The 23050-nt window shown below is 35.3% G+C and overlaps 1 protein-coding gene across 3 annotated transcripts in view; it reads left to right on the top strand.

Moving 5' to 3' along the window:
* Positions 1 to 252: 252 nt before the first annotated feature.
* The window catches only part of CDYL (chromodomain Y like), a 162311-nt gene continuing 139513 nt past the window's right edge, over positions 253 to 23050 (top strand). Inside the window, exon 1 of one of the 3 annotated variants that reach the window (XM_051970737.1) lies at positions 253 to 757. In XM_051970737.1, coding sequence (XP_051826697.1) covers positions 734 to 757 — 24 coding nt within the window. In that variant the 5' untranslated portion in view covers positions 253 to 733. The remainder of the gene's footprint in view (positions 758 to 23050) is intronic. The other 2 variants (XM_051970736.1, XM_051970738.1) reach the window with 2 other exon arrangements.

Genomic DNA, 23050 nt, shown 5'->3' with positions numbered 1-23050 from the left:
TTGCTCCTGTTCGGGTTCCGTCCCAGTGCTGAACCCGAGGTTGGGCTCCCGCTCCTACCACCGCCCCCCTCCCCTCCCCACTTCCCCCCCCCCCTTGCCCCCTCCCCTCCCCTCGTGGCGGCCCCGAAAACCCGGAGAAGTGGAATTCCCCACCCTCGAACTCCGCCGTGGCTCGGGCGGTCGCTCTGGGCATGCTCAGTAGTCGGGGCAGGGTTTTTTTTTTTTTTTTTTTGGTCGAAGTAGGAAGCTTTTTGCACTACACCGGAGAGGGGGAGCCACCCGCCGCCGCCACCGTGCAGCAGCAGCGGCAGCGGCAGCTTCAGCTTCAGCTTCAGCTTCAGCGGCAGTAGTAGCAGCAGCAGCAGCAGCCGCCCCACACTCAGCCCCGCTTCGGGAGAGCTATGAGCCGGAGCCGGGCCGCCGGGGAGTGAGGGAGCCGAGGGGGCGAGGAGGGCGAGTTGCGCAGCTGCTCTTGCGCACAGCCCCAGCAGCGCCGCCGCCGCCAGCCCCGCACTGGCATTGGAGTGCGAGAGGCTCGTCCTGAGCTCCCGGGCAGCGGGGAGGAGGAGGAGGAGGAGGAGGAAGCGGAGGCCACACAGGGACCCAACTGAAACAAAGTGTCGGCAACCCGGCGGCGGCGGCGGCCCCGGCCCCCTCCTCTCCCCCCGACCCCGACCCCAACCCCTCTTCCCTCCCTCAACTCCGCCCGGGGACTCCCGCCTGGCCGCCCACCATGGCTTCCGAAGAGCTCTATGAGGTACCTACCCTCCCCCTTCCCCAAACCCTTCCACCCCCAGCCCCGAGCTAAGCGGACCGGCCGGGTGGCTACCCCCCCCTCCCGGCCCCCTCCCCAGCCCAGCCACCCTCGCCGCCGGGGGTTGTTTCCAGCTCGACGGTCCCGCTCCTCCGTGGCTCCCCTCTTCCCGCTCCCCTCCCCCTCTTACTTCCCCCCCGCCCCCCCCGGGGCAGCAGTTTGCTGGACGGGAAATATGTGCGAGGAGAAGACGGTAAAGTGTGAGGATTGGCCTGTGCCACACTTCGCCTCCGAGATGAGCCCGGGCGGGCTAGAGCGAACGGGCCGGGGGGAAGAGACGCGCACGTTTGGGCTGGGCGGGGTGAAGGGCGACTTGCTGCTGGCTGGAAGCGGCTGGAGGGGGGAAGGCATCGGACTAGGGCAAAATATGTCAGGAGAAGGGGGTGTTGATTCCTCGGGGGAAAGGGGCGCGCTGGCGGCGACGGCGGGGGAAGTCGTGCTGACACCATAGACTTGCTCAGACTGTGCAAAAAAAAAGTGTTCCTGGGGTGGGGTAATGGGTGTAAAGACCCTATAACTGCGTGGCGGGGGGCCTGGATCTGGTGGGATAGGGTTCTTTTTTCTTCGTGTCTACCACCCTCCCCCTTTCTTGCAAAGTGCAGTACTACCCATGCTGCCCTCTTGGATATCCAGCAAGTCGGAGGGATGCAAAGAATCACATTAAAAACGCTCGAGTTGGCCACATGATTTCGTTAGTTTTTAGCTTTGTGGCAAAAGCCAGGAAATTATTTAAATTTAGCTCTGATGCCCTGTCATTCATTCGTAGTATCCATTGGGGAGGAAGGAGAGGGGCAACAACCAGAAAAGGGTAGTGACCAGAGCTCACTAAGTTAAATGACATGGCCGAGTCAATTCTAACTCTTTGGACTCTTTGGAGTTTGGAGGTAGTAGTTTTGCAGCCTTAAAGTGATTGAATGCTTGGTGATTCTTAGTTAGAACTTATCGTCTTAAATTTTCACACTTCCATAGGAATGTGGAACATTCATTTTTTTGAAGCCTTTCTATTCTGTTGGGTGAATAGCTGTTGTTGAGTGAAGAAAAGGTGGTGAGTCTCTTATTAATGATGACTTAACCTACCTTCTAATAATAACCTAGTAACATTTAAAGAGTACTCAATATGTGCCATGCACTGAGCTGAGGGCTTTTCAGTTATCTCATTTAATCCTTACAATAATCCTATGAAATAGATTTTATCTCCACTTCACAGTTGAGGAAAGGGAGGCAAAGAGGTTAAGTGACTTGCTCAAGATTATGGGTCTAAGACTGAATTTGAACTCCCAACTCCCTTACTCCAGGCCTCTAAAAAAAACCTGTTTATCTGGAACTTAAGACTTTTGTATACTTTGTGATTGTCTTGAATGGAGACTTAAGCATCCTTTAGAGTACAGACCTATAGTCCTTGTGAATGCTTAATGAATACCTAGTACTGACTCAATGGCCCTTCTATAAGTACATCAATTTGTTATTGATATACACTCAGTTCTTTAATTGACTTTTCCTGTGAATTGTGAAGGAGTTCATCAGATACTAGCCCGTTTGCTGTTTTTGGAAATTTGTAAGAAGTTATCAGATGGATGCAACCATTCTAGAACCTCTTCTTGTATTTGATAAATATGATTTAGAAAAGGATAGATTGTTTAATTTTATATCATGTATTGAAATAATATACTTTGATTTGACAACATTCCACAAATACTTGTTGCATACTGTGTGTTCATGCACAATGTAGTCACTTGTGCTTTTTATGGGCAGGAATAGAGTAGGGGAAGCAATTACAAGGCAATTTTTTTTTTAAAGAGAATTAAAAGTAAGGCAAAAAAAGGGAAGTATAGTGTTGAAGCCTTTGAAGTACCTTTAAACTTAAAATGATCATAGAATATGATCTGAGCTTGGAAGCCCAACGGAAACCAGGGTATTTAGTTTATGCATCAAGTTGATTATTGTTGATTTTTATACATCTAAGGGGGTTATTCATTTCTTTAATTTTGTTATGTTGATGTAGATACTGTAGATCCTCAAGTACTTCAAATATTTTGGCTAAATTTGTCACTCTTCTAAGAGATTCACGTTTCCTAATTTTCTGGGAACTTCTTTTCCCATAATTTTGGCTAATGATCAATATTTTGAAGTAATTGTTTCTATAAATTATTTTTCTAAATAGATGACAGGTAAAGTGTCTTCATCCCATTTCCCAGTTTTTCTTTTGTTTAAAGATAGAGATTTATGTTACTTTCTCATGTTTACTTTTTGTAGAATTGCTGAAGTAAATGGGCATAGATTATCTTTCATAAATAGAAATAGTGTCCAGATCAAGGAATTGTTAGATAGTAATGTCTTTTTAGCAAATAATTTGGAATATTTTTATCCAGCTTGGTGGGTAACGAGTTTCTAGAGTGACAGTGACAAACTCCAAAAAACCAAATCTTGTAGTAGTAATTGTCTTCTGAAGGATAGTAGAGGAAACTAGCATATTTCAAGAGAATAGCTAATATTTATGAAGTGATTTAAAGTTTGCATGGTATTTTACATATATTATTTCATTTAGCCTTTTTCACTAAAATCCTGGAGGTAGGTGACACATTACACTGAGACTGAGAGTTTTAAGTCAACCCAACTTCTGAGACAAGATTCAAACCTAAATTTTCTTAACTTAAAAGCTTATTATTTTAACCATGATACTACCTAAATGACTTGATATAGCTGTCTTCAAATATGTGAAGGAAATTAGATATAAAGAGTGAATATGTTTTTGTCTTCTAGTTGGCAAAAGTAGTTAGAATTTGTATGTCTAAGGAACATTCTAACAATTAGAGCTGTCCAGCAATGGAACGTGTTCTCATTTAAAAGTAGTGAGCTTTTCCTTACTGTCTCTGGGTGTTCTAGAAAGATTTCCTGCAATGATTGTTAGGGAGATTGGAAAAAGATTACCCTCTAAAGTTCTCTCCAACCTTGAGTCTATTAAAAAGCCTCAGCTCCCTCCGCTCCTTCTTTTCTTCCTCAATGAAATGGATCAAACTTAAGTCCATCTCATGCAAAAAGAAATATGTCAATTAAAATTTAAAAGACTCTTGAACTTTGAAATTAATGTTTTAGGGACAGGGCAGTGGTAGAGAAGTGAATATATCATTTTTAGTAATTCTCACCAAGGAATAAAAGAGACACTAGCATGAGATATAGCTTATTTAGACAACACGAAATGTCTTTTTTTGGATGTAGATGTTGAGATGTTTCACTTGATAAATTATAATAATAACATTGGAAAATCCATTATAAATTTACTACTCTGAAATATGTAAATTATATGATCTTGATCATTCTATTGAGAAAAAGTTTATCAAATACTTTGGTCACAATGGAAATAAACTAAGAATGTGACAGTCTACATAAAGTTTATAAAAATGAAAGGAAAATAAAAGTATAAAGTAAAAATTATGGGGTAAGAACAAGATTTTTAAGAAAAAGAATAAAAGGTAAGTGCCATTTCGATCTTCATTCATTTGGGCAAAGAGTTCCTTTTTTCTTAACAACAACAACAAAAATACCCGCAGGGCAGCTAGATGGCATAGTAGATAGAGCACTGGCTCTGAAGTTAGGAGGACCCAAGTTCAAGTGTGGCCTCAGATACTTGATGCTTCCTAGCTGTGTGACCCTGGGCAAGTCATTTAACCCCAAGTGCCTCAGGGAAAAAAACATCCTCTACCAAGAACTTGGAGCACAGTACTATTTCAAGGTGGTGGTTGTTGTTTTGTTTTGTTTTTTTCCTGTAATTCAAATGCAAGATTTTAAGATCCAAAGATATGTTAACCAAGCCATACCAAGTATCTTTTGAATTTAGTATAGTTGAGATTACTTTAAAAAAAAAAAAAGGAAGAAAATAAATTTGTTAAAGCTGCTGAGAGTTGGTGATATGGTATTGATGTTGGGGAGATAAAGTCAAAACCAAGTATCTTTGTAAATTGTTATTGGAATACTTTCAGGGATGCCCTAATTTTAAGTGCTCATATATTTTATTGATTGTTGGAGGTATCCTCTTCACATGTAGTTTTTCTGATGCTGATACATGTTTTCCTTGAATTTATAGAAAATGTTTCACTTGACTTTTATTCTTTGTAATCATCCTTAAACAATTTCAGTGTTAAAATGTTTTACCTTGTAAGAAGCTAAAAATCCTTGAGCTTGCTTGTTTTGAGTTTAATTTTGTCAAAAGTAGGTATAATTGAAATTTTTTTTCATCACTGACATTGGACATTGCAAGTTTTCTCGGAATATTGGGTACTGATGTACCCAACACGTTCTCTGATTCATGCTTTTAAAATTCTTTTTCCATATATAACCAGAAGCAATACATGATTTATCATGGTTCAACAGTGTAAGTGGGAGACTTAAATTGCTTTGTTCCTAATTATGAGATCTTTTTTAATCCATCAACTAAATTTTTTTCTTATGTCAAATGGAAAGATTGGATCTGGATTTCATTATCTTAGTTTCCTCTTCAGTTCTAAAATTTAGAGAAATTGTAAAAATGCAGATCACTGCTGCTTTTGCTTTTGTAGTACTTGCTCCTCAAAACTCTTTGTGAGTTTATCCTACCTACTTCAGAAGAAGAAACAGAAGCAAAGGTTATTTGTCCAAGATCACGACTAGTTTTTCTACTATTTTATTATACTAACCACATTGACCCAGGTTTAGTTAAAAAATGGTTTCTCTGAAATCTGAAAATGCAAAATAACAGTTGCTTTAAAGGAATTAACTTTTCCTTGTGATTCTCTTTGGAGTGTTTGTGCTTATTTTACTGTTATAGTTCCTACTTCCTGAAGCCTTTGGGCTTTAATCAATTGAGACACAGGGAGTTAAGGGAATTATTGGAGAGACCAAGATTTCCTATTTTTATTTACTATTGCCATTATTGTGATTGGGGGAAATGAATTGTATTTTTGTGAATCAGTTTTTATTTACAGGGATGACTTCTTCAGTTAATTATAGAAGTCTTAGGGTCTTCTGCCATGTTCTTCCTCCACAAACCCATCTTTCAGCTTTCCTTGTTTTAGTGGTCACAACTGGAAACAACTTAATGAACATTTCTAGTTCTTTCTTTCTACCTTTCTACTAATGAATTTCTACTAATCTGTAGGATGATAACACTTAGATATTTTGTTAACATCTGAAACTTAAATAGGATAAATTAAGTGCTCAGCTCTCAAATCTTTCTTTCAGTGTCTTATCCAAACTCAACTTTTTCTAATTTCTTGTGCCATTGAAATTCTACTAATTCTTAAGGGTGTATATATGTATGTATGTAGCCATTTTCAATTTCTTTTCTACTTTCTACAACCAATTCATGATCAAAGCCTTATATTTTTTCTTCTCATACAAGAAAAGACTTAAGTTTTTTAGAAAAGTATTTGTGCTACTACCATCCCAGACCAGTTCCCTAGCATTTCACATCTGAGTTATGGCAGCCTCTACTAAATAGGTTGGCCTACCTGCCCAGTATCTTCTTTCTTCCAATTTGGTTTATATAGCTACTAGAGTAATCTTTTCAAATTTTCTGCCTGTCAACTATTTTTTTTTATCAAATCTGAAGTGAGGGCTAACTTTCAAGGCTCTACCATCTAGTTCCTCTCATCTTGCTATAACTTTTATTATTCCTAAACTCTATTAGTACTTGATTAATTTGGAATCCTACACCTTGGAATTTGAGAGTAAAAATGAAGTTTTTTGATCAGTAGAACAAAGGACTTGTTATGACTTATTGTCAGGTGAATACTTATTAAGATAATGTAAGTATCTTTACATACAAAAATAATACTGTTAACATTCTTGTTAAAGTAGAATCTCTACTTTGGTAGCTTAGTTTCAGTTAACATGAACTATTTTTAAAAAATTAAAGTTGATATTTTAAACTTCCTAATTGGTCCAAATTAGTCAAATTTATTTCCACATCCTTTTACTTAATTCTTTTGCTCTTGTATTTCTTCCATTGGACATACATTCCCTATTCCTAATCATCTCCCTTCCCCCCACCAAAAAAAAAAAACCCTCTGTACTCACCTCCAGAATCTTACTTTTCGGTTTTGTTTTTTGTTTTTTGTTTTTTTAATTAACATGTACTTTTAAAATGTCAATTGTTGAAGTTACTCAAGATACAAGACCAAGAATAGAAATAATTCCTGCCCTCAAGGAACTTAGATTCTACCAAGAGTTGATATTCTATTAACAAATGTTCCATCTCTAATAGATGCCTGCTTTGCCACAAAGAAGTAAAGTTAGGTAAACTAGAAGAGAAAAACCAAAACAACCCATTGGCAAAATCTGACCCAGATATTTTATTTCACATCTTAGGCCTCTACCTTTCTAAGAAGAGAAAGACTTACTTAACCAGTTCTCTGAAGTTATAATTAGTTGCTATATTGATCTTAGTTCTAATTTTATTCAGGATTATTTTCTTTACATTATTATGGTCATGACATTACATTGTTCTCCCACTTCTCCCTTCATTCTACTAAATTTCATACAAATGTTCCTAAATATATCTGAATTGGGAAACTATTTCTTTTTAAATTTACTTGACTAAAACTTTTTTTTTTAACCAGTAAGTTGACTGTAGTCATTTATATTTTCTTACCTTTGTAGGATAGTAAACTTAAGCATTTAATGTACCGTATTAAAAAGACCTTGTTTTTCTCTCCATTGTTGTCCAGTAATAAGTTTCTGCACCTAAGAGTTCTCAAGTTGTGTGATGACTTCCTGTTTTAAAATCAGCCGGAGTTGGGAACTCAGATTAAGGGAAAATCTTCAATCTTTATTCTTTTTGAGGTGAAGGGGGATTGCGATAGCAATATGGGCAGCTGCGACAGGACCCAACCAGCAGAGGTGAAGGGGGATTGCAATAACAATGTGAGCAGCTGTGACAAGAAGCCAGCCAGCAGTCCCTTTCCGCTTCTCTCTCTGCCCCTCTGCCTCCATCCACCAAAAGCGTCATTTCCTATACGGCACATTAGGACTTGCACAAAAAGTGGGCGGGGGCCATTCTTTAAGCATATATAGTAATAGAGTATGGTCCGATTACTATTTAGTCTCATGTGCTTGGGACCTCTGCATCAACTCGAGCTTCAGCCCATTACAAAGTTGCAGTCTATGAAATTTTTTTTTATAATCTTATATTTTTCAATATACATGTAAAGATAGTTTTCAACATTCACCCTTGCAAAATTTACAAATTTTTTCCCCTCCGCTAGCAGCAAGCAATCCAATATAGGTTAAATACGTGCAATTCTTCTCTATTTCCACATTTATCATGCTGCACAAGAAAAATCAGATCATAAAGGGAAGTGGGGAAATGACAAAAAAAAGCAAGCAAACAACAATAAATAAAAGTGAAAATACTATATTGTGATCCATACTCGATTTCCACAGTCTTCTCTCTGGATGCAGATGGCTCTCTCACAAGACCATTGGAACTGGTCTGAATTACCTCATCATTGAAAAGAACCCCTTCCATCAGATTTGATCATCGCATAATATTGCTGTGTACAATGTTCTTTTGGTTCTGCTCATTTCACTTAGCATCAGTTCATGTAAATCACCCTGCTGATTGTTTCTTATAGAATAATAATATTCTATAACATTCATATACCATTACTTAATAAGTTATGGTATCCACTCAGTTTCCAGTTTCTAGCCACTACAAAAGGGGCTGTACAAACATTTTTGCTCATGTGGGCCATTTTTCCTTTTTTATCATCTCTGTGGGATACAGGCTGTGTCAAAGGGTATGCCTAGTTTGTAGCCCTTTGGGCATAGTTCCAAATTGCTCTCCAGAATGGTTGAATCAGTAACCCCACCAACAATGTATTGTATCTCAGTTTTCCCACATCCCCTCCAACATTTATTATTGTCTTTTCCTGTCATCTTAGCCAATCTGAGAGGTGTAAAAATGGTAATAAAGTTGTCTTAATTCTCATTTCTCTAATCAATAGTGATTTAGAACATTTTTCATGAAATTATTCTTCTTTAGATAATCATATTTGAGTACATTTGGTTTCCCTTGTAATCTGTGTATTTTATTTTGTGCATATAAAAGCATTCTGAGTAGGGACTTACAGATTTCACCAGACTGTTGAAGAGAGAGCAATGTCAGTGGTCTATGAGCCAAAGAAGGTTCAGAACCTTTGAATACCCTAAGCTCACTAACTCCTGGGCTAGACATAAAATTAATGACTTTATTTCTTAATTTTTTAAAAAATTATCTTTTCTTGTTCCATCTGGGATTATTTTAATTCCAATTATAGTTGCTGTTGAAGTTAGTACTTAAAATACAATAAATATTATTTTGCCTTTTAGTTATAAAACTTAAGAAAATTTAATTTCTAAATTTGTTACAGTTTGATATATAATATTAGAATGTTGAAAATTGTTTGAAAGAATAACAATGATAGCATTTAAAAATGTTTTAAAGCTATAGCACAATTAATACATATTTTCCTATTGTGCAGGCTAATGTCTTACTCTCTTGGATTTTTTAAAAAGTTAAATCTGTTTTTTACAGCACATCTGTCTCTGAATATACTCCTACTACTCTCCCTACTCAGTGAACCGTCCCTTGTAACAAATACTTAAATCAGCAAAAGTAGACAATTCATTGACAGTTTGATAATTATGCAATATTCCACAGGTATAGACCTCCCAATCCCCAACAATGAAAGGAGTGAAATACATTTTCTCCACTCTCCTCCCAGGCCAAATCTTGGTCATTAATATTATACAGTCTTCAATTTCCTTTCGTTTTAATTTTCCTGTTTATTTTATTTTATCCATTGTGTATTATTTCCTTGAATTTGTTCACTTGACTGCATCAGTTTATATGCTTTTCTTTTGTATATAAGAATTTTTCATAGACATTTTTTAAGGGCAGTAATAATCTATTACATTCATGTACCACAGTTTGTTTAGCTATTTCCAATGAGTACTTCATTTCCTTTTTTTTTTTTTTTTTTTTTTTGGTTACCCTGAATTGCCTCTTCCCTTTTACTAGTAGAGGGCTGCTACATGGAACAATAAGCTCCTCCCCAAGACTTCCTTTATAAAATGTTTAGATTGGAACTTTCCAGGTAACTGAATTTTTCCATCAGTAGTTCTACTTGGTTTCAACTCCATGTTCTTGGGCTTACTGTTAACACAGTGGGGACTTAATAAATATATATAGAATTGTTACTAAAAAAGGGCTATTTTGAGTATATTGGTGTAATTGGGGCCATCCTTTATTGGGTCTTGGGGTTTGTTTCTCACTAGAGTGTCTTATGTCAAAGGATATGGGCATTTGTCACTTTTTCAACATAATTTCAAACTGATTTACCCATGGTAAAAATAGTTTACTCAGCTATATAATGGGACATAATAATAGCATTCACCTCAAGATTTTTGTGAGATTAAATGAGTTAATATCTGCAAAATGTTTAGCTCAGTATCTGGCAGATAGTGGGTGGTAGACCAATTTACAGTTTCAATGACTGTATTATGTATGCCTCTTTTTACAGTCTTTCCAACATTGACAATTTCCATATTTGCTAATTGTCTGGGTTTGAGATGTTTATTATTTACATTTGAATTAACAAACGGTTTAGAAGTTGTTTATTATGTGCTATAGGGCTCTTCTCTGGGCTTCCTCTTTACTATTATTATACTTGGTTATCTCATCGATTGTCGGATTCTTAAATTTTATTATCCAGGCTGACCTCTTAACTTAGTCTCAAATTTTAAACTGCCCATTGGATATCATGAACTGTATGTCTTATTCATAGACATTTAAAATCAATATAAACTCATCTCTTCTCCCTTTCTCCCCCTTTTCCCTCAACAAATTCCACCCCTTCCCAATCATGCTCTCAGTCCTCTTTTTTACGTTTCCCTGTTACTATCTAGGGTACCACCATCCTCCTAATTTACCCGGACTTGAAACCTAGGTATCATCCTAGACTGCTCATGTCCAATTTCTTGCCAAACTCTGAGCATCCGGATTAGCTTCACAACATCTCACCTCCATGCTCCCTTGTCTCCTGTAACAGTGCCACCACCTTCTGCTGGGTCTTTCCTCAAGTCTTCCCATTCTTGTTCATCCTCCTTAGTTGTCTCTTCCTTAAGAGTAACTATGACTACCTCACCCCCCTTTTCTCTTCTTCCCCAGTTCAGTAAACTCTAGTGGCTCATGTCCTTCCAGGATTAAACAAAAAGTCCTTTGGCTTGCAAAGCCACTGATAATCTGGTCCCTTCCCTTACAGTCTCCTTATACTTTATTCACATATCCTTTGCTATCCAATGACACTCTTCTTACTCTTCCTCAAACATTTTCAGAATACAAGCATTTTCACGGGCTGTCTTTTTTGTCTGGAATTCTCTCTACTTGTAGCTGCCTTTTGGCTTCTCTGAATTGAGTCAGGTCTCTGGTGAAACCTCACCTTCTGCAAAGAACCTTTTCCCAATCCCTCTTTTTTTTTTTTTTTTTAAGTATTTAAGTTTTATTTTCTTCTTTATTTGCTTTACTTCTTCCTTTACAAAGTTTCATTGAGTTCGCAGCTTTGAACCATAAAGTGAAAGGAAGCCAAGGCATTTGCTTATTAAATAGTTCAGAACAGTCTCATCCATTTTCATTTTTCAAAATCCACATACTGTGTTAAAAACTGTTCTAAAACCAAGATCACTGAAGTGTATATATAACTAAGGATAGGAATAGCTTTTTTCTAACATCATTTGGACTGTAATCTAGGACGTGGTGTAAATTGTATAGTGTGTCCCAAAAAGTCAGTGCAGATCAAAACTTTTAACTGAGATTCTTAATGCTCATATTCTTCCTTTTATTATCTCTTAATTTATCCTATATGTATCTTGATTATACATAGTTGTATGCATTTTGTCTTCTATGTCTGCTCCTTGAAAAGGGATTGTCTTTTGACTTTCTTTATATCCCCAGTTCTGGCACATAAATAGATGCTTAAATAACTTACTGTATATTTAAATGTTCATCCAAGAGATGATTGCCCTTATCCACCTGGCACCTGGTGGGTTAGGCTGATCTGGGAGAGTCAGACCCATACGGAATTCTTGGGAAGAGAGGGATTGGGCCCAAGGGTGAAATTGGATTGGGGTCTCTTGAGTTTCTTTCCCTTGAGGAGGGAAAAGAGGAATTTGCAGTAAAGTTGGGAATGATTTTTCTGGAGCATCTGCTTTGCTGGGTCCTTACTATTTTGGCTTCTGTTTGAGAGCAGTCTTTCATGTGTGTAATGGTTAAAGTTCTTCTGAGAACTGTTCTATTTTTGGAGCCCTTAATAGTTGGAGAAATGAATGGGCAAAAGCATTTATTAAGTCCTTACTATATGCAAAGCACAGTGCTACATCTTCTATTTAAAAATGAAATAGCAAAGGAAGACTCGCCCTCAAGGAACCCATATTCTAATGGGGAAACAACACAGGAAATATTTTAGCTGCAAGTGAGATAAGAAACTCTATAGGTTTTAGGATACTATAGTAATAGTCACTTTGCTTTACTTTTTTTTTATGTTTTAATGTCATTTCCATGAATAATTTCATTGTTCTTTTTGTTATTTAACAGTACCAGAAACTTTGATGGCAAGAACTTTGCTTGTTTTCTTATTATATATCAGGATTATTTGTCTTAAGTTTCTGTATCTTTTTTTTTTTTTTGCTTAGTTATAAATTCCTTCCCTTATTAATTTTTTGTAGAAGACTATCTTATATCATAATTAGAAGAGTAATAATAACTTGAATAGTAGTATCTGGGAAAAATAAATAGTCAGTGCAAAATTATGGCATGTATTGTAGTAAATGCTAAATTCCTAAAGAAGATGAACTTTTTTGTTGTGAAAATCACATATCACCTATCTTAGAATATGGGGGTTCCTTGCTACTTGGAGAATCTTCTTTAACTTTCATTCTAAAGTGTCCTTGAAGTGCAACTCTCTCCTTGTTAGTGGTTCTTCCTGACCAAAATGTAGTCGAGACCCTTCATATTGGGTTACTTCTCATCTCAAACAACTAAGAGGCTCTAGCCATGCACATAACGACTTAGGACCAAGATTTTAATAGCAGTGTTTTTGTCCATCCTTCTCATCTTAATCCTTATAGAGGGTGTGTGTGTGTGTGTGTGTGTGTGTGTGTGTGTGTGTATAGAATATAATTGTATAAATTAAATAAGTAATTCCATATAATAATTGTATGACTATGGAGGAGAGGGAGAAAAGAAAAACTGATGGTAATGGAAAAATGAACAAATGTTCAGGAAAGTTTTTTCTTAAATCTTTTGAGATCTTATTTTGTGATGTTGAGGAATTAATTTTTTTATTAAACACCTGTAGATTTCCATTTGTCTCATAGAAGTGGTTTGTTAGAATTCTTGTAAGTTTTTAGTTACCACTATGAAAATGTTTGTCAGCTTTTTTTCTTTACTATTTTTAAAATAATGAGAACACTATGAAAAAAAACCTAATTGTCTTAATCTTTTGTACATAATAACTTTCTTAACAAATTTCAAATAGCTTATTGTACTTTCTCTTTAAGTCTTGAAGCTGCTGTTAATCCAGCAGATCTTTGTTAGGACATTAACTATCAAAACTTAGAATATTAAAAGAGATCTACATATACAGTTTTCACCTTTTGTTTTGCTCTTTCTCGTGATGTTTTCCTTTTTGGTTGAATTTTTATTGACAATATACCAAATAGGGAAATAAGGTTAAATGAATTGCATATTTCTCACCTATCAGATTACTTGCTGTCTTGAGGAGGTAAAGAAGGAGGAGAAAAATTTGGAATGCAAAAGTCTTACAAAAACAAATGTTGAAAACTATCTTTACATGCATTTGGAAAATAAAATACTATTGAAAAAATTTAAAAATGATACTTAAAGTAGTTTTTCAAACTTTTTTCATTTTGTTCATCATGAAAGAAATCACCAATAGAGCTCTAATTAAGATGCTCATTGTTCTTCCTTGGTCATAAAACTCTTAATAGCTTTAATTCATGAAGTATGACCAAAGCAATTATAGTATGCTTATATGCCTTATTGAATTGAAGAAGTAGAATTAAGGACATGATTCAACTTGTTGCAGTAGCATTTTTGAGGTTGTCCAGTCAGTCTTGTTCTAGCAACTGTAGTGAAGAGAAGTATATGTTTGGTGTTTCTAGGAAAATGAGTGTTATTTTAGAACAGTATTACCAAGATTTGTGAAAATTCTGTTCACACATAGAGATGGTTGAGTTGAATTGCATTAATAAATGTTTATTAAATTGAATAAATCTGCAAGTGAGACATGATTTATTAAAAAGGAATTTGTAGGAATAAGGTAATGACAGGTAAATGTTGGGAAAGAGAATTGTTAATAATATGTCATAAAAAGTGAAGTGATTTGGCTCATTCTTGTATAGGTGTGTAGCTTGGTACAGTAGACAAGAATGTTAGCCCTGAAGTAGGAAGACCTGCATTCTACCTTTGTGACCCTGGTCATGTTATTTGATCTCTCAGTTTCCTTATCTCTACAAATGGGGATTATAACACTTATGTTGTAGGGCTGTTTTGAGGATCAAATAAGATATTTGTAAAGCACTCAGCAGACAGTGCTTCTTAGCACAGAGTAGGCCGTGTAAGTGCTTCTCTCTTTCTCTCCTTTTTACTCCTCTCCCCCACCACCATTTAAATGAACTGTTAAGAGTGGTGATCTACATTATATACCTCAACAACGATACTATTTGAGGATATATTCTGATGGAAGTGGATCTCTTCAATAAAGAGAGTTAATTCAGATCAAAGATGGACAGAAGCAGCTACACCCAAAGAAAGAACACTAGGAAATGAATATAAACTGCTTGCATTTTTGTTTTTCTTCCCGGGTTATTTCTACCTTCTGAATTCAATTCTCCCTGTGCAACAAGAAAACTGTTCAGTTCTGCACACATATATTGTATCTAGGATATACTACTGTAACCTATTCAACATGTAAAGGATTGCTTGCCATCTAGGGGAGGGGGTGGAGGGAGGGAGGGGAAAAATCGGAACAGAAGTGAATGCAAGGGATAATGCTGTAAAAAAAAAAAAAACCCTGGCATGGGGTCTATCAATAAAAAGTTATTAAAAAATAAAATAAAAAATAAATTCTTTTTGGGAAAAAAAAAAGAGTGGTGATCTACTTTGATGGTACCTTACTCTGAAAGAATACTTGAAGGTGAAAAATAATATATATTTGAATGATAAGGAACACCAAGGATTTGTTCTTTTTGTCAAGGAAATTATAGGGGGCTGGGGAGGTAGCATCTTTTTGAGAAAAGTAAATTTTTTTTTTTTTAGTAAGATTTCAGAATTTTGCATTGGAACTTAACAATAACAAGTATGATATTTCTTCACTTACTCAAGTTCCAGAAGTTTAAAACCTCCGGAGCTTTTGATTTGAATAATTGAATAATCAATCAGTTGAGGCAGATTGTACTTCTATGATTCTCATACGTGGTTTTTTTTTTTCTTTGAAATTTAATTTACTTCTCATTTATTCAACACATGCTTTGCATAGAGCACTATGTTATGGACTTGGGCAAAATAAATGTTTAGAAAGGATACAGTCTCTTTTCTGGGAATTTATGCTTTTCTCAGATATATATTAAATGTATAATTATGGACATATCTCCCAGCCTCATTTTATGATACATAAATCAACTTAAAATTTGTTGAACACAACATTTCATATCAGTCTTATGTCAACTTTGAAGTATCTATGTATATAGAAGCATTTATTAGCGCATCTTGCCATCTCATTATCTCCTAGTTTTGACTATATACTAGAATTCTTCTCCATGATAGTGGCAGATTCCTTTGGTCAGCGTATATCTAACTGATCTTCTTTACTTAACACTTGTTATTAATAAACTGTGTTATGGAACAAAATTACCTTTATTTTACATCTTTTAAGGAATCTTATAATTTTATAATTAAGATGTTACATGGAAAGCACTTAATTGGATAGGCTAAATTGGATAGATTTTGCTTTATCTAATGAAATGCTTTAATAGTAGGTTAAAAAGTACTATGGGATCTTGATTCTATATGCTTTTCAATCATGTGGGTGATTATTAAGATATAGTCTGCTGTAGAACATAGTTTCTATCATCAAGGATGACTTTATATGGATAAAATTTTGTAGAAATGAGAATATAGACAGATCAGTAATTTAATGATGATCTTTGTCTCTTTTCTTGTAACAAGGCTCCTTCTCTCACCCCTCATTTGACATAAATGTTCTTTCAAATACTTTGATTCTTTAGTCCAGATCTCTTTATATTTGATCTAGTCCAGCTGTTCTTCCTATCTTTTCCCTTTAAATTCTCTTTCTAAGTACCTATTGGGACTAAAATGTTAGTCTATATGTAGTGGTTACACTGTCCTTTCATGGTGAAGAGTTTGTTGTAAAATCTTTACCAATATAACCCATATTTAGTCTTGCTGTCCTCCTATGGTGAAGAGTTTGTTGTAAAATCTTTACCAATATAACCCATATTTAGTCTTGCTGTCCTCCTATTTTCATCCTTAAATGCTCATAAATGGCTTTGTTTAGTAAGGTCTGCTTCTTAGCTTTCTTTGAAAGGGTTTTTCCTTCTGCTTCTTGTTCTTTTTGTGATTAGATAATATTCACAATGTTTTATCTTAAAAGTTAGTCTTGGTTTTCATAATTTCCCCACTTAGCCAGTAAATACATCTTGGTTAAGGTAATTTCTTAAGTCTTCTTTTGTCTCATTGCATTTGATTTGCAGAGGTATAAAATTTTCTGTATGAAATTGTTAGCAACATCCTTTTTACCATTTCTCTTTTTTTTCTATAGGAATAACTTGTTTAGTTGGTGCAAGTTGCAATGTTGTTAGGGTTTTTAAAAATTCCATCCCATTGTCTTTTTCTTCAGTTTTATTCTGAGCTTTACATTTACTAGTTGATAATGTGATCACATAGAAAGCTGATTTGGGAATGACTCATCCATAATGAATTGTTTCCTGTTAGACTTATAAAGTTTTTGATTATTTATTTATTTTTTTTTTTTTGTATAAGAGAGATATATTACAAAGTGTAATGTAAGGCTTAATGGAGAAAAGATTCTTGTAGAAGATAGTAAAAGGAGACTTCCCAGAGGAGATGGCATAGCATTTGAGTGAGGTTTAAATGAATGTGTAGGAACTCACAATGCAAAGAGGAGAGGGAAAGGTCATTCTGGCTATAGAATGATTAAGAAATTGTCAAGGATGAGGGAGAAGATAGCCAACGATAGAACTTTATAAAACACTCATCTTAAAGACTAATGAAAGAGGACAAAGAGATAGGATCTTCAAAGCCAAGGTCAGGAAAAATATTCAATAGGAGGAAGTAGTGAATCAGTAAAACATTTAAGTAATTTACAAAGACAAAAGTGCTCCAACCCCTTCAAGAAGCTTGCTTAGGGGGAGACAACATACATTTAGCTAAGTCTATAAAATAGTAAAAAAAAAAAACCTCATTACCAAGAGTTGACATTTGTGCTGACCTTTAAAGAAAAACAAGGGATTCCGAGAGGCATAGGGAAGCAAAGAATGTTTTCCGAGTGGGGAACACGCATTACAAAAGAATGGAGATGGGAATATCATAATGGCAGTAAGAAAGCCAATTTGTAATAGATTGATAAGTTAGAGTGGAGTCAGATTGTGAAAGACTAATTAATTACCAACTAATTAGTTTAAATGATATCTTAGACCTTTATTAGCTATTCAACTCTGGGCAAGTAACCTCTAAATCTTAGTTTTCTCTAAAATGGTGATTTAAAAATAGTATCTGTGTTGCAGGGTTATTTTGAGAATAAAATAAGAAAACATGTAAGGCACTTTGTAGACCTTTAAAAGGTTATACAAATACAAGCAGTTATTATTTAATAGTGGTACAACATGGGATCAATGGGTATAGTATGAAGGCAAGAGAACTATCAGAATAAGAATCAAAAGGAAAGGATATGATGACCATTAAACAGGAAGGTTAGGGTCAGTGGGGGGAAATAGAAATAGAAGGTTATTAGGTTATGGTCAGACCAGAATTACAAAGTTTAGGAATCTTTATATTATGTTGTATATATAAGAGGTGGTATAGTAAGATAGGGCCACATTTGGTTATGGTTGGGTAATGGGGATGGTGAGGAGCAAGCTGGTGGCGCTTTGACATATAGTAAGTAGTTATTAATAAATGCTTGTTGATTTAAGAACATTAGGATGGTTAGCATATTATAATGATTACAATGAATATATGCCCGAGAATAGTGGGAGTAGATTGGGTAAAGATAGAGAAGAAAACTGAGATGGTTATATGACAACAAAAATGGGAGCATGTATGGTACAAATGGGTATTTTTAGATTTAGGAAGTTATTGGGTAATGGTGAAAGAGTACCCTAGAAATAACATTTGAAGTATAATAACAACCCATCCTCTCAAACCCTGTGAATTTGTAGGACTTGAAAATAGTGGTTTTAAAGAGATGTGATGTAGTTAGGGAGCAAGGAAGAGGAGTGATATGTTAAAGATAAAATTAAAGGGATTACAAAGTATTTGAGAATAGAATTGGTGTGTTGTGCCCCCCCAAAAAAAAAAATCTGTCATGAAGAGCATGACAGAATGGATTAGGATGGTTAAAATGGATCTAGGTAAGAACAGATCTAACTGAATAAGGATAAGGATTTGGGAGGGAATAGTAGGAGAAATTATCATGTACATCTGAGGGTAATGGTCCAGGGTGACCGATTTGGAAAGTAGTATGTCCAGAAGTAAAATAGCATGTTAGCAGCAGGAGAGGGACAAATTTAATTGGCAAAAATTCAGGAAATTGTTTTAAATATAAAATAGAATGTGTTTGAGCATGAAAGTACACATTGACTATTTGGGGGAAAATTTTAGCTGAGAGAAGGCAAATCTGAGAACACATTTACATGGGGGGAATTTAGCTCTAATAAATGCCAACAGTTCTTTATTCATCACATGTATAGAGAAAAAAGGAAACTTCTATAGTCTCAATGGTCTGATAACATGTTAAAATTCCTAATTTAATGAAATCAACAGAAAAAGGAGAATGGCAGAAAACAGCCCACCTAAGAGAAAACCCTGTCTACTTAATTTTTCTGAATTTTATTCTCATCAAATTCAGATTTCACTCCTCAGTCACCTTCCAGGTTTAGAGTAACTTTTCCCAGAGCTAGAATTACAATAATTAACACTCATATTATACTTTTACATATATTATCACTTTTGATTCTCATGACCATCATATGAGGTAGATAGTAAAGCTTATTATCCTCCTTGTACAAATAGTCCTGAAGCATAGAGAGGTTAAACAACTTGTTGAAGGTTATATGCCTAATAAAAATGACCAGTATTCATTAATGTCTCCTCTGTAGAAATGGGAAAAGAAATCATCTTGTTCCATAATTATTTTACTCATAGGTGGAGGTGGAGATGGTTTCTTCATCATTTTTGAGTTAAGTAAAATGTTAATATATTTTGTAGTGATTAATTAATTCTCTTTTCTAATTAACTTTTTTTTTTCCTAGAGTGTGTACTTCTGTTTCTCAATCCTTCCTTCCCTTCAGGAGAGAAGCTCAGAGAAGAATAGGAGAAGTGGGGGATTTTAGAATAGGGATAGATTTAAAAAACAAAACAAAATACATTGTTGTTTTTGGTTTTTTTATCTGCAAAATCTGACTTTGCCCTCCTGTCCCTCCAGCCAAAAAATATAAAACCCCTCTTACAAATATGTAACAGGTTAAAAGATTCTGCATTCTATGACCTTAAAAAAAAATCTCAATTTGTACTTTGGTATACTTTACCTCTGAAGCAAGTTTCATTATGAATTTTGTGGAATTGTAGTTGGTCATCATTGGTCATTTTGCTACTCAAAATCCCTTTATTGCCCCTTGTCCAAGAACTCTTAAATTTTTTTTCTCCAGGATGTTTTCTAGTTTCTAACTAGTACTTAATAATCTTTTTTTTTTCAGTCTTTTTTCTTTTTTTAATATTTTTTGTTTCCTTACAGAGTTATTGACTTTCATTTAGCCTTTTTTAGTATTCAAGAAGTTTGTTGCTTGGGCAGGGATTTTGAATCTCTTGGTAATCACACTGTTAATGTCCATTTCAATTGAAAAACTTTCTTCCATTTCTTTTCCAACCTTTCCCTCTAGTTTTCTCATTGATTTAAAAAAAAAAAAAAACTTTAAAACTCTTTCTTAATATTCCTAGTAATTTTAGTTGTTGTGCTAAAGCAATGTTTTCCTTTGAGAGTTTTATAGATATTTTGGAGTGGTTCTTCTGGCTTTATGTTATGAGTGCCCCTTTTTTTGTCTGTTTTGTTTGGTTGCTCACGCTTTCAGCCTGCTTTCTGATTTTGAACTTGATGTTAGTGTCCATCTTAAAAGACTGGGCTTTGGACTCTGGGCATTTCTTAATTAAAGCTTAACGTCTAGGTTGATTCTGCTGCTTTTTTGAGTATTGAGTATTTTGATTATCTTTTTGTTTTGGACCTGGAAGCTTTCAGTGCTTCCAAAGTGGTCTGATACAGGGCAAAGTCTGATCCCTGCCCCCTGGTCTTAAAGCTTTGCAAATTCCTGACCTGGGTTTCCTAGCCACAGTAGACTTCTGCAGCACTGGGCCTCCATTACTCAGTCATCTGGAAAGCTCTGTTTATTCAGAGGGACAGAATTATAGATTTCCTGGTGCTCTGAGATTCTTCTCTTGATGATTCTTTTGTAGTCTTGAGACTGAGTTATAAAGTGGAACTGAGATCTCTGATCCTGGGATCTGAGCCATGCTGTTGCTGGTACAATTCCCAGATTATCTAGGACTGTTCCCATCCTTGGAATGTCATCTCTCTGGGAAGTTTCCCTCCTTAATCTATCTTGGAAATATGATCCAGAACTAGATAGTGGGATAGTTGGTAGCTTTCTACCCTCTACATGTGGGGCACTAGTATGGGTCTTTTTTTGACATCCTCTTATCCTAGCTAACAATCTCTGTCTGGATGTTATATTCTCTATAGCCCCGGACTCCTTATGGCACTTTGTCCCCAATGTTCCCAGATCTATCTTTCTATCTCCCTGTGCTCATGGAATAGAAAATTGACTCATAGATCATTTCTTTAATTCCTCTACCAGGATTCTATCTGATATGATATGTAGATTTGTTTTGAAGGGTGGTTTTTGCCCTTTTTCGTGTGTGTGTGTGTGTGTGTGTGTGTGTGTGTGTGGTGTGTGTGTGTAAGAGTAGCAGTAGAAGATATCTCTCCCTGAGATTGCCACCATCTTAGTTTCCTTTTAGTTATTTTAACTGGAATTTCTCTATATATTTCTTCCTGCCATATTTTATTGACATATGCTAAAATGCTGATTTATGTGGATATATTTTACATCTTACAAATTTATGTGTTAATTGTTTCAGTATTTTTTTAACTTGACTGTCTAGTATTCTTTAAATTATATCTACAGAAAATGATTTTAGTTTTCCTTGTCTTCCCTCAAATTTCCTTATCTGTTATAGGTGGCATTCCTAGCAGAATTCTTTGAATGGAAATGTGATGATGAATATCCTTGCTTTAGCTCTTATTGGAAAAGTTTCTAGGTTATTGCTATTAGTAATGATCCTGTCTCTTAATTTTAGTTAGCTACTATTTATTAAATTAAGGAAATCTGTTTATATTTTCATTTTTGCCATAAATGAATGTTGTAAAATGTTACTTTTCCTTACTCATACATACTATTTATTATTATTATTATTAAAACAGTCTGTTATGGAGTTTCTGTTATTGAACCAGCCTGATAAAATGAATATTTATCTGCTAGTCTAATAATCTTTTTTGGTATAGCTTTCTATGATCTTTTTGCTAATATTTTTATTTAAAATACTTGTTCCAATATTCATTAGGAGTATGGGTCTGCAATTTTCTTTCTCTGTTTTGGTTGTTAATGTTTTAATTATCAAGATCATATTTTTATCTTTGAGGTGTAGGGTCTTTTTCAACTTTTCAAAAGTAAAGGTTGTGAAATATTGAACCTCAACCCATGAGTTCAGGGACTATAAATAAAAGTCACAGGCACAAATGGAGACCTAACAAAGAAATCCTAAATAATGAATAGTCAAAAAGAAAAGCTTTTAGCAACAATAATTAATTATATGCCAATAAACCAACTACAATAAACACAAAAGATTAAAAATTAGAGAAGAAATATAAAAGCTGAACATAAAAATTATTAAAACTATAAATAAAACTAACTTGTTTAAAAATAACAATTGAGCAAGGGAAAACCACAAAATCAGAATTTAAAAGAATGATTAGAACATATTATACACAGTTAAATGCCAATAAGCTGAGAACGTAGAGGAATGTCTTCATAAGTATGAAATACCCAAAGTGATAATAGACCAAAGAAACATCTTAAATAATCTAGTCTCTAAAAAAGGAAATAGAAATCATTGTAAAGGATTTACCAAAGGAAATTTTTTTTTTTTTTAAATAATAGCCTTTTATTTTTCAAAATATATGTAATGATAGATTTCAACATTCATCCTTGCAAAACTTTGTGTTGCAAATTTTTCTCTCTTCCCTAGATAGCAAGTAATCCAATATATGTTAAACGTACCGTTCTTCTATACATTTCCAATTATCATGCACAAGAAAAAATCAGATCAAAAGGGAAAAATTAGAAGGAAAACAAAAAGCAAGCAAAACAACAAAAAAAAAGGTGAAAAAACTATGTGATTCACATTGAGTCCCCATTAGTCTTCTCTCTGGGTGTAGATCTATTATCACAAAACCTCGTTGGAACTGGCCTGAATCATCTCATTGTTGAAAAGAGCCACATCCATCAGAATTGATGATTGTATAATCTTGTTGTTGCCATGTACAATAATCTCCTGGTTCTTCTCTCTTCACTTTGCACCAGTGCATGTAAGTCTCTCCAGGCCTCTCTGAAATCATCCTGTTGATCATTTCTTGTAGAACAATAACCTTCCATAATATTCATGTACCATAACTTATTCAGCCATTCTCCAATTGAGAATCCACTCACTTTCTAGTTTCTTGCCACTACAAAGAGGGCTGCCACAATCATTTTTGCACATACGGGTCCCTTTCCCTTCTTTAAGATCTCTTTGGGATATAAGCCCAGTAGTAACACTGCTGGGTCAAAGGATGT

Source organism: Antechinus flavipes, chromosome 1 (genome assembly GCF_016432865.1).
Source record: "Antechinus flavipes isolate AdamAnt ecotype Samford, QLD, Australia chromosome 1, AdamAnt_v2, whole genome shotgun sequence".
NCBI lineage: Eukaryota > Metazoa > Chordata > Mammalia > Dasyuromorphia > Dasyuridae > Antechinus > Antechinus flavipes.
This window is presented reverse-complemented; position numbering and strand designations above follow the sequence as displayed.